We start from the raw sequence: 12,350 nt of genomic DNA, 5'->3' as shown, positions 1-12,350 counted from the left end.
TGTTGACTTATTTTAATCCCCAGAATTTTGGGGGGTGGGTTTTTTTTTCTGTATAGGTTGCTAGGATCACTGTGCTGCTGTATCTGTGACTCAAGTGTGAATAGCACTGCCCAAGAAATAAAACCAGCTGATTCACTAGCCCAACTCTTGCTTTTCCATCTGAATTCCAAATCTGCTTTGCAGCGGATTAGTGTTGCATTGGTAATTTGTGAGTGGGCTGCATTGCAGAAGGTAAGCATTTGAAACTATTTTGACGTTGATGTTTGTACAGTCAGCCATAAACTCTGGTTGGCCTTTGCATAGTTGGATATACAGGATTGGGTGAACATGGGTAGCTGTATGAATATCTGCACAAGATACCTGGCTCTTAGAGCGAAGGAAGAAGATGGGTAGTAGAGAATGACACGATGGTGGTTACCCGCGGCTAGCTGCATTTAGCCGCGGGTAACCCGCCAAAACGGTGACCAAAAAAAATGGTCATCGCGAGTTCGGGGACGAGGCCATTCACCACCCCGTGGAGCGATGAATGGTAGCACGGGGCGGTGAACAAGGAGTGAACGCGCGGTGAACAAGCGTTCGAACCGGCAGCCCACTCTCTCCCGCCGGCCATCCATGCATCTCCCTCCCTCCTTTTCCCTTACCTTTTCTTCTTAAAACTGGCGATTTCTATAAGGCTACGAGCTGTATTACAGCAGGAGCCTTGAAGTCGCGTCGCATTGCCTGCTGGTAAAAGTCTCCTCTGACGTAACTTCCTGTTTCCGGTTGCATCGGAGGAGACTTCTAGCAGGCAACCCGACGCGACTTCAAGGCTCCGGCTGTAATACAGCTCGTAGCCTTATAGAAATCGCCTGTTTTAAGAAGAAAAGGTAAGGGAAAAGGAGGAAGGGAGGGAAATGCACAGCTGGCCAGTGGGAGGGAGCTGCTGGACCGCGTGAAGGGTGCTGGGGGTGGGGGATGGAGAGGAGGGGATGGGACAGTGAAAGAGACAGCAGGGCGTTGAAGGGGACGGCAGAGACTGGGCCAGAGCTGGGGCGGTGAAAGGGACAGCAGGGACGGGGTGGTGCAGAGGACGGTGGTCCGGGGACAGGGTTGTGACGGGGACAGAATTTTTCCCCATGTCATTCTCTAATGGGTAGTAAAGATTATTGGTCTGGTTGGAGCAGGAAACTTTGCTGCCTCATAAGGAAACTTTTACACCTCATAAGCAAGTGCCAAGATACTGATTTATCTTCTGTGTACTTGTAGATTAAAGAACTATCTCATTAAATTTAAAGAAAATGGAAAATAGCAATATCAAAAAGGTTTCATATAAAATTACATTTAATATTACTTAGTTCTGTGTTCATCCCCTTTTCAATTGGCACTAGTGATAAATTGAAGCATATTAACTACTCAATTTGAATGAACATAGTAAGTCATATTTTGTCAGTATTCATCATACGTGGTATTTGTGTAGTCATGGAAGCAAATACAATTTCAGTATATAGTGCTTTAAAAAAATTGTCATCCAATCTAGTTACAGGGTCTGTATAAGACTTCCTCTTTTGATATGTATCAGTCTGTATATACAGATCACGTTATTATATTTACTACTACTACTAATCATTTCTATAGTGCTACTAGACATACACATTATATGCAAGTACTTTCTATGTTCACAATTTAAGTTTTTTGTTTGTTTTTGTACCTGAGGCAATGGTGGGCTTTGTGACTTGCCCAGGATCACAAGGAGCTACTTTGAGAATTGAACCCAGTTCCTCAGGATCTCAATCTGCTTCACTAACTGTTAGGTTACTCCTGTCAGATCTTTGGCCCCTGTCAGATCTTTAATAGGTTGTGATGGTTCAACACTTAAAGTGGGGTACATTTTCTTAGGTGTTATAGTAACATAGTAAATGTTGGTAGATAAAGACTTGCATAGTCTATCTAGTCTGCTTAGTAAAGTGGTCAGAGTTGAATCTGGTGCATCTGGCACTCAGCGCAGGTTTCACATCAGTATGATTAAACACTAGTATGCTTTAACTCTATCCCTCCCTGTCAATTTTGGGGCATGGACAGTAGGAGTCTGCCTGGCCCCAGTCCTACTTCTCAACACCTAGAAAATAACCATGTGTTCTCTAATATGTATCTATTTTATTTTTAAATAAACAATTTTTATTAGTGATATACCGTAACAGCCATTCCACACTAATAGTCAGACTTGACATAAAAAATAAACATTGTGCTTTTTTCCAAGATTAGCATTTTTCTGAATCAATAATGGTCCCCCTTTAAGAAACTGGTATTATCTTAAAAATTTGTTACTGCTATGCTGCTTATTTTGTGGGAGAACAATGCCCCTTACTAATTTACAAGTTTTAGCACTGATGACAGGGTACCAGCCTAGCAAAGAATATGTAACTGAGCTAGATAAACCAGGATGATGCAGTATTGCATCATGCACAAGTGGTGTGCTACTATTAACTGATATATCAGTTTTGTTGTAATTTTCATATAGCAAGGAAAAATTGTGTATGAAAACAGTCTTGTATATGGTGTCAATGCGAGTCACAAAGTAAGTATTATTTTGTTTTGTAGGTAATAACAGGAATTTTGGCATAATTTCTGTTATCTACTATAATAAAATCCTTAGTGCGCATGCCTCTGTGTAGCCATGCCACGCATGCACAGTGCCTGCCTCAGCTGATTTCCTGCCTTCTGCCCCGATCTCTGACACCGGCTAACTTCCTGCCTTCTGACTACGCTTCCGCTGCTGGGATGCTGGGACGCCTCTTCTTTTCACCCCTGGACCAGCAGCGGCAGTGGTTTCATCAAGCAGCCACGGGGCATTTGCTAGGCTGCACCACTTCGATAATGCGAGGCGGGCCGGCCTAGCAAAAGCCCCAAGGCTGCCCGGGCTAGCAGATAATGGATAGGAGGAGCAGGGAAGGGGTGCTGCTGGACAGGGGGGAGGTAAAAGGAAGGGAGAAGGGCTGCTGCTGGACTGGGGGGAGGGAAAAAGCCTACTGCTGGACAGGGGGAGCAGGGAAGGGGTACTGCTGGACAGAGGAGAGGTAAAATGAAGGGAGAAGGGTTACTGCTGGACAGGGGGAGGTAAAAGGAAGGGAGAAGGGCTACTGCTGGACAGGGGGAGCAGGGAAGGGATGCTGCTGGACAGGGGGAAGGTAAAAGGAAGGGAGAAGGGCTACTGCTGGACAGGGGGAGCAGGGAAGGGGTACTGCTGGACAGGGGGAGATAAAAGAAAGGGAAGAGGGCTACTGCTGGACAGGGGGAGCAGGCAAGAGGTGGTGGTAGACAGCTGAGGAAAGAGAAAGACAGAAAGAAAGAAAGACACAGACAGCGGCCAAGGAGAGAGAGAGACAGAAAGAAAGACACACACACACATCTATTCTAGCACCCGTTAATGTAATGGGCTTAAAGACTAGTCTTACTATAATTTTTGAAAATTACTAAAAACACAACTGTTTGATAAATTTGTAACTTAAGTGTTCTAATGTTAATGCTTTTAATCTATAGGCATTATGTATCTTCAAGAAATAGCTTTTCTTGTATTATAAATCGGCTGGATGTTCAGCCTTATCTTGCTGTGAACCGCCTAGAACCTTTTACTGGTTTGGCGGTATACAAGAAATAAATTATTATTATTATTATGTTCTAAAAGATTCAAACCACTTTAGCCCCAGTCTGGAAATACCAATAGGCAATAACCTACTTAACAAGAGCTGATGAACATCAGATCAAACACCGTTGCTAAACTGAGACTTCCAAGGCCACTTTGCCAGCATCCTGTTTACCCTGAACTTTACTAATGACCTTGGTTAATAGTGTTATCCCAGGACAAGCAGGCAGCATATTCTCAACATGTGGGTGACGTCATCCACGGAGCCCTGTAGCGGACAGCCTCACAAGCAGACTTGCTTGAAGATCTTCAAAGTTTGTGAGTGCTGCACCACGCATGCACAAGGTGCCTTCCCACCCGTGTTAGGGCACGTGTCTCCTCAGTTTGCAGTTTTCCGCGGAGCCAAGAAGCCCTGTCTTTCTTAGCTCTGCCGTTTACTGACTTCTTGCACCGCGGCTTTGTTCTTTATTTTTTCTTCTTATCATTAAGTCGCTGTGCAGTGCATCTAAAAAAAAAATCAACTTTTCTTTTTTCTTTCCACCAGTTCTGTCCGGCGGGCTCCGGGCTTAGGCCCTGCCATCAGCCCTTGTTTGGCTACGGCTGTACGTTGTCTATGTCCCAGCCTCTTACCGGGTTTAAAAAGTGTTGCCAGTGAGGCCAGGCCATTTCTTTGACCGACCCCCATCGTTGGTGCATTCAGTGTTTAGGACCCGAACATTGTCCTAAGTCCTGCCCACGCTATGCTACCCTTCAAAAACGGGCCCTTCGCAGACATCGTGTCAAAATTCTTGAGCTCTTTGGCACTATGGAACAGTCTGTGGACAAGGCCTCGACCTCGGCCAAGTTGCTCTCGACCTCGAAGGCCTTTTCTGCTGTGCCTCTTAAGGTTCCGTCCTTGGATAAGTCTCCTCTTCCTTCTCCAGGTACACTACCTAAGAAGCCTCCAGCTGAGTCTCAGGCAGTCCAGGCAACGAGTGCAGTCGTGCCAACCTCTACAAGACCACCATCCAAGCGTGCCTCCAAACATAGGGGAATACTCATCCTCGAGGTCACCCTCATTGGAGCACACTGCTGCATCTGTATGACCAGATCCATTGGTCTCGGTGCCTATGTTCGAGGACATGCTGAAAGCCATAATGACCACGCAAATTACCTCGGTCTTTGCTCAGCTTGCCCCTGCCTCGACCCTGCATACTGCGAGCCAGCCTGAGCATTCCATCGAGGCACCTTGAGACATGCCTCGAAGGTCTCGGCAATTGTCCTCCAGAGACTCTTCGCCTCGTCCTTTCAGGCCCGAGTCTCCAAACACCCAGCCTGTTCATGACGAGGGGGACAAACCTCGATCGAGGCACCATTCGAAACATGCCTCGTCCTCGAGGTGCCTGCCTGGACAGTCTCTTGTACCTCGATTGTCGAGGCCCATCAAGACCCCTTCAAAGCCCAGGCATAGGTCTCGACCGCCACAGCTTTCTACGCCTCCTACTTCTCCACATCAAGGCATGTCGAGGTCGAAGACTCCTTCCTCCAAGGTACCACTTGAGGACATAAATTCCTCAGACTCCTGGGTCTTCTCCTTCGAGGCTTCTAAAACGTAAACACTCTCTGACTCCACGACTATCACAAAGTAGAGCCTCTTCAGTGTCTCTTACATTGGATATGGATATTCCTTCTCAATATTCTAGAGAAGCTTCTCCATCCTACTCAGCAGCACCTAGATCTCACTCCTCTTCACCCCCCGAGGAGGCTTTGACTTCTAAGGTATCATCCTTTACAAAATTCATCTTTGATATGGGTAAGGATCTTCAGCTTGATCTCCAGTCTGAATCCAAGTATACCCCTGAATATTTGGCCGAGATGGAGCTCCCTCATCTGCCAAAAGAAACTTTGAGATTTCCAATGAATCCTGTATTAAACAAACATTCATCAGGAATCTTGAAACTCCCTATTCCATTCCGTCTATTCCCTCTAAAATGGAATCTCATTATTGTACAGTTCCTTGCAAGAGATTTTAGAAGGCACAATTGTCCCATCAATCCTTGGTTGTAGAATCATCTCTAAAGAAATCTAATCCCTCCAAGGTCTATGCTGCTGTTCCTCCAGGCAGAGAGGGCCGTACCATGGATAAATTCGGCTGTCATCTTTATCAAAATTCAATGATGGCTAATAGAGTCCTCCATTATAATTTCATCTTGACGTTCATGTTTTCTTGAACATCTTGAAAGAAATGAACTTCTGATAACCAGCCAACATGGTTTCTGCAAGGGGAGATCGTACCTAACGAACTTATTGCACTTCTTTGAAGGAATTAACAAACAGATGGACAGAGGAGACCCCATAGACATCATATATCTAGATTTCCAAAAGGCTTTTGACAAGGTAGCCCATGAACGCCTACTTCGGAAACTGAAGAACCATGGAGTGGAAGGAGACGTACATAGATGGATCAAGAACTGGTTGGCGGGCAGGAAACAGAGGGTAAGAGTAAAGGGCCACTACTCGGGCTGGAGGAGGGTCACGAGTGGTGTCCCGCAGGGCTCAGTGCTTGGGCCACTGCTATTTAATATATTCATAAATGATCTAGAAACAGGGACTAAGTGTCTTCTCTTACGACAATCTCAGCGAGACACATGATGGTCCTGCTCGGTCACGTGGCCTCAACAGTTCACGTGACTCCTTTTGCCAGACTTCACCTCAGAGTTCCTCAGTGGACCCTGGCATCTCAGTGGCGACAAGATTGCGATCCAATCTCTCAACACATTACAGTAACTCCTTCGTTGAGACAGTTTCTCCACTGGTGGATGTTCTCCTCCAATCTTTCCAGAGGTTTGCTGTTTCACATGCCCCCTCATCAGAAGGTCCTCATGACAGATTCTTCAACCTATGCTTGGGGGGCTCATCTCGGTCTCCGTACTCAAGGCCATTGGTCCAGCATGGACCGTCTGTCACATCAATCTGTTCGAACTCAGAGCGATTTTCAATACTCTCAAAGCTTTTCAACATCTGCTCCATGACCATGTGGTGCTTGCTCGAACAGATAACCAGGTGGCCATGTATTATGTCAACAAGCAGGGAGGCACAGGATCTCTCTCTCTTTGCCAGGAAGCTCTGAAGATTTAGAATTGGGCAGTTCTTCACAATATCTTCCTCAGAGCTGTCTACATTCAAGGGCAGCACAATTGTCTGGGGGACAAATTGAGTTGTCTGCTACAATCGCACGAATGGACACTCAATTCCTCGCCTCTACATCAAGTGTTTGCTCAGTGGGGGACTCCTCAGATAGATTTCTTTGCGTCTCCCCACAATAACAAGCTGCCTCAATTCTGTTCCAGGATATACTCTCCTCATCGCCTCGAGGCAGATGCTTTCCTTCTGGAATGGATGAATCAGTTTCTCTATGTGTTCCCTCCATTCCCTCTGATTCTCAAGACTCTTGTCAAACTCAAGATGGAGCACGCCACCATGATTCTGATAGTTCCTCGGTGGCCCAGATAACCGTGGTACTCCCTTCTACTTCAACTCAGCACCAGGGAGTCTCTACTTCTACCAGATTTTCCCTCTCTACTTACACAGAGTCAAGGGTCTCTGCTCCACCCCAACCTGCAGTCTCTACACTTAACAGCTTGGTAGCTCTCAACCTAATTACCTCTTTACAGTTCTCTCAATCTGTACAGGACATTCTAGAGGCTTCTAGAAAACCGTCCACTAAACAGTGTTACACCCAGAAATGGACTAGATTTTCTACTTGGTGTGCTACTCATCACAAGGAGCCGCTATCTACCTCCTTGCCTTCAGTACTAGATTATCTACTGCACTTATCTCACTCTGGGCTCAAGTCCACATCTATTAGAGTCCACCTAAGTGCTATTGCTGTTTTTCATCAGCCTATTGAAGGGAAACCCCTTTCTGCTCATCCTGTCGTTTCCAGATTTATGAAAGGACTTCTTAATATCAAAACACCACTCAAACCACATCCTGTGGTTTGGGATCTCAATGTAGTCCTAGTTCAATTGATGAAGCCTCCTTTTAAACCAATAGATTCGGCTCATCTCAAATATCTCACTTGGAAAGTGGTGTTTCTCATTGCCCTCGCGTCTGCTGGAAGAGTCAGTGAGTCACAAGCTTTGATTGCTGATCCACCTTTCACTGTTTTTCATCATGACAAGATGGTACGTCGTACTTATTGTAAATTCCTCCCTAAAATGGTTTCAGAATTTCATCTCAACCAATCCATTGTACTTCCAGTGTTTTTTCCCAAGCCTCATTCTCATCCTGGAGAAATAGCACTTCATACTCTGGATGCAAACGTGCTTTAGCTTTCTACTTGCATCGCATTCAACCTCACAGAACTGCTCCTCAACTTTTCATCTCCTTTGATCCAAATAAGTTGGGTCATCCTGTTTCTAAGCGAACCATCTCCAACTGAATGGCTGCTTGCATCTCTTTCTTCTATGCTCAGACTGGTCTCCCTTTGCAGGGTCGAGTCACAGGTCATAAAGTTAGAGCGATGGCAGTGTCTGTAGCTTTCCTCAGATCAACTCCTATTCAGGAAATCTGCAAGGCTGCCACTTGGTCCTCGGTTCATGATTCACCTCTCATTATTGTCTAGATACTTTCTCCAGACGGGATGGCCATTTTGGCCAGTCAGTTTTACAACATTTATTCTCCTAAATTACCAACACTCCCACCATCCCATTATGGTTAGCTTGGAGGTCACCCACATGTTGAGAATATGCTGCCTGCTTGTCCTGGAATAAAGCACAGTTACTTACCGTAACAGTTGTTATCCAGGGACAGCAGGCAGATATTCTCGCAACCCACCCACCTCCCCTGGTTGACTTCTAAGCTAGTTATCTGAGCTGAGGAGACACGCGCCCTAACTCAGGCAGGAAGGCACTCTCGCATGCGTAGTGCAGCACTCGCAAACTTTGAAGATCTTCAAGCAAGTCTGCTTGCGAGGCTGTCCGCTACGGGGCTCCTTGGATGACGTCACCCACATGTTGAGAATATCTACCTCCTGTCCCTGGATAACAACTGTTATGGTAAGTAACTGTGCTTTTCTGTTCCACAATCTATTTGAAATCTACAGTAGACTGATAGGGATTAAAGGTCAGCTAAATACGCAAACACAACCTTGTCTGTCAACTTCACTATCAAGCAAAACTTTGATAAACCTTTGAGGAAGCAACAAGTTATGGATCTTAATCTTTCGAATTTTTCAGGTGGCATTTTCCTTTCAGCTTTTTATGGAATTTTATCCCCCCAAAATGACAAATCACAGGCAGACATACTGAAAGACCAGACAAAAGCACTGATGTACTGAAAGTATTGGTCTCTTTTTGTTAGGATACTTACATAGAAACATGATTGCAGATAAATAGCTTGATGATTCTTTTCGTCCGACCTAGCATGGCACATTTTATATTAAGTCTGTTGCAGATTTACTTGTGTGTGTTTTATCAATTGATATCAGCATGTACTAGACTGTAGATTTGTTAATTCGAGTTGTGTTCTCTGTTTTTTCCAGGAACGTAAATCAGTGGCTCTTGCTGTACAGCCGCAACTACTTGCTGTCCTTTCTGAATACCTCTATTATGATGAAATAGCAATTCCTTTCACACGCATGCAGAATGAATGCAAGCAGCTAATTTCAGCATTAACTGATGTACACATTGATATTGCAAACAGAGTTAGCTGCAGTGTGTTTACCATAGATCAAGCTAATGAGCTGGTGAGTAAGCCAAATAAGCACTTTAATCAATGTAGCTAAGAAATAACATTGTGATGATCATTTTAAATTTCATCTCTTGGTTCATTCCAAGCAACTTTCTATGACATTTTATCCAAAGAAAATGATATCTTAAACAAACATACTAAAAGACCAGACAAATGCTACAGTGGGATTTTTTTTCTTTTTCTATTGATGCACTGAAAGTATGTTGTGTTGCTAATCTTAAAAAATTATGGGTAAATATAGAACAAATCTTTGAAGGTTGAACTTCAGAAAACTATTTTCTATTTATATTTACTTTCACTTGTACAAGCTATAAGATGATTTCACATATCATAAAAGCAGGAATCAAAAGTACAGCACGTAATATTAAAGCTGGAACCACTTAAGTAATTAAAAATCTTTCCATCCTTTCCGGATTCCATACGCTGGGTGTTCAATCCCAGCTTGCAATCCGAGAGTTGCAGAAATCCAACACTTTTCTGATCACATGCTCCTCCCTCTTAGACTGAGAGCTAGAAACATATCCAGTTACAATTTCTGCAAGCAATCCATGCATAAGTCTTTGCTTCTTTTTCTTGTTTTTTCACTTAAAGTTCACTTTCTTGGTGGCCTCAGTGCCTTGAGACCCCTTCCCGGTGGTCCTCTGTCAGAGGAAAGGTCACAGTCCTGCGCTTCTGGACTGCTGCTTCAGAGAAACTTTGGTGGATCTATGGAGCCTGCCTACTGTGTGCTACCTTTATTAAACTCAGGGTCTTTTCCCCTGATAGTTTGCCCGTTGACTTTGTCACAGGTTTTAAGCATAGGCTGTATAGGTTTGGAGTGATACCCACCTGGGTTTTAAGGCGCAGGCTGCCTTTTCCGCCCCCAAACATGTGGTGAGGATCCTTAGGGGCAGAGGTCATAGTTAGTGTCTGGCTGACTGGCAGTCCGAAGATCTTCAACTCTTGTCATTTGGAGAAGTTTCTGAGGCAGAAAATCTTTTCCCTCAACTCAGCTGCTGTTAAAACTGCTGACAGGCAAGGCATTTCAAAACTGTGAGTAGACCTCCATTATTTCCTATAGGAACTTCAGGGATGGCTTGTTAAACTCTTTTAATGTTGTTTTTCACAGTTTGAGGGTAGGGTTTAGGTCCCCCACCTCCCCAGAACAAATCGTTATTTTTTTATTTTCCGGTTTTTATTGTTTGGTGATTCTAGTAGCTCCAGACTGGCCTCGTCACCCATGGTATGCGGACCTCATCCATCTTCAGCAGGACGGGATTCTCCGGCTCCTTCTTATCAGCCTCTCAGTAAGGGGCCAGTTCCCATGGAGAACCCACGGCACTTTGGTCTTATGGCATGGCTCTTGAGTACTCAGCCTTGATTAAGCGCAGTTATTCGGATGTAGTTATCTCGACACTTTTGCGCTCAAAGAAACCCTCTACTATGGCTTTTAAAGCCAAAGCCTGGAAGGCTTTCCAACAGTAGTGTGCTAAGGATCAGGTGGAGCTTGAGAGGACTCCCTTTTCAGTGGTCCTGGCTTTTCTTCAATAGGGCCTAGAAAAAGGTTTAGCAGTGGCCACCTTTAAAGTTCAGGTTGCAGGACTTTCATGTTTTAGAGCACAAGGAGGTGCTAGTTTGCTTCCTGCTCATTCAGATGTTCCAGGTTTATGAGAGGGGCACATCATTTGTGACCTCCCTTGCATTTTCCTTTCCCTTCATAGAATCTTACCATTGTTCTGCAGGGCCTTGGAGAGACACCATTGGAACCACTGAAGGATGCTTCTCTTCTTTTACAATCCCTCTAGAGGGTTCTTGTATGTCTGATAGCTTCAGCTACAGGGCAACTAAAAGATGATCCCTCCCCTTTGGGCTATTTGCCTGGGAGCTTCCTAGCCTGCTCAGTTTGTTCCTGCAGCTTCACTGCATGGTTGAAATTAATTCTGCTCATAATTTGTTTTCATTTCCTAGTCTCTTTTTTTTTTTTTTATTTCTTGGGTTTGCCCACGTGCTGCAGATCAACTCTGTGCGAGTGATCCTTCGGCGGGAGATTGCAGACATTCTAAATTTTGTCTGCTTCTGGAGGGTGCTCTATAAGCCTGAAACTGCAGTAAGCCCTCTGGACAGCCTGCAGATTGGATCGGGTCTCCAGGATTGGGAGCCATCTCTCCCCTGGTTCGTCCGCAAAGGGGAGCCACCTGCAGTTTTTACCCTTCTATACCCAAGCCGGAAGGAGTTTATGGTTTTTATTTATATCCCGCTTTATACAAAGGGGGTTCCAAAACACATATAGTTTAAAAAAAATAAAAAAATAAAAAATTTCAACTCTCAAAATACACATACATGCAAGCACAGTCTGCCTTGTCCTACATAAAATATACTTCAAAAAAGCACCCTATCTTCACCCCCACCTCACCCTCTATTCTGCTCTCTTCTTTTTCTTTTTTTATTCGGTGTGGTCAATTTTTATTCAGTGTTTTTTTAAGTGCTCGGAGTTTATCACCTTTAGTGTCATCTCTGCCTGCAAAGAGAATATGCAGGCTGGGGTCTGCAGCTGATAGGCTGATCCCTGGTGGTACCTGTTAGCCAGCCTGCACAAGTATTTTGGAGCTTGGGGCATCCCCACTTACCTTCCCTCACCTACTGGAAGCGCATTCCAGGTGTCCACCACACGTTGGGTAAAGAAGAACTTCCTAGCATTCGTTTTGAATCTGTCCCCTTTCAACTTTTCCGAATGCCCTCTTGTTTTTTTATTTTCTGAAAGTTTGAAGAATCTATCCTTCTCTACTCTCTCTATGCCCTTCATGATCTTGTAAGTCTCTATCATAGAGGGGATATGATAGAGACTTACAAGATCATGAAGGGCATAGAGAGAGTAGAGAAGGATAGATTCTTCAAACTTTCAGAAAATAAAAAAAACAAGAGGGCATTCGGAAAAGTTGAAAGGGGACAGATTCAAAACGAATGCTAGGAAGTTCTTCTTTATCCAATGTGTGGTGGACACCTGGAATGCGCTTCCAGA

The 12,350-nt window shown here is 44.6% G+C and overlaps 1 protein-coding gene across 4 annotated transcripts in view; it reads left to right on the top strand.

Moving 5' to 3' along the window:
• Positions 1 to 12,350, top strand: part of BTAF1 (B-TFIID TATA-box binding protein associated factor 1) — a 394,756-nt gene that overhangs the window by 218,679 nt on the left and 163,727 nt on the right. For all 4 annotated transcript variants that reach the window (XM_033943697.1, XM_033943698.1, XM_033943699.1 and 1 more), the window contains 2 exons: positions 57 to 231; positions 9,144 to 9,347. In XM_033943697.1, the coding sequence (XP_033799588.1) occupies positions 57 to 231; positions 9,144 to 9,347 (379 nt within the window). The remainder of the gene's footprint in view (positions 1 to 56; positions 232 to 9,143; positions 9,348 to 12,350) is intronic.

Source organism: Geotrypetes seraphini, chromosome 4 (genome assembly GCF_902459505.1).
Source record: "Geotrypetes seraphini chromosome 4, aGeoSer1.1, whole genome shotgun sequence".
Lineage (NCBI taxonomy): Eukaryota > Metazoa > Chordata > Amphibia > Gymnophiona > Dermophiidae > Geotrypetes > Geotrypetes seraphini.
This window is presented reverse-complemented; position numbering and strand designations above follow the sequence as displayed.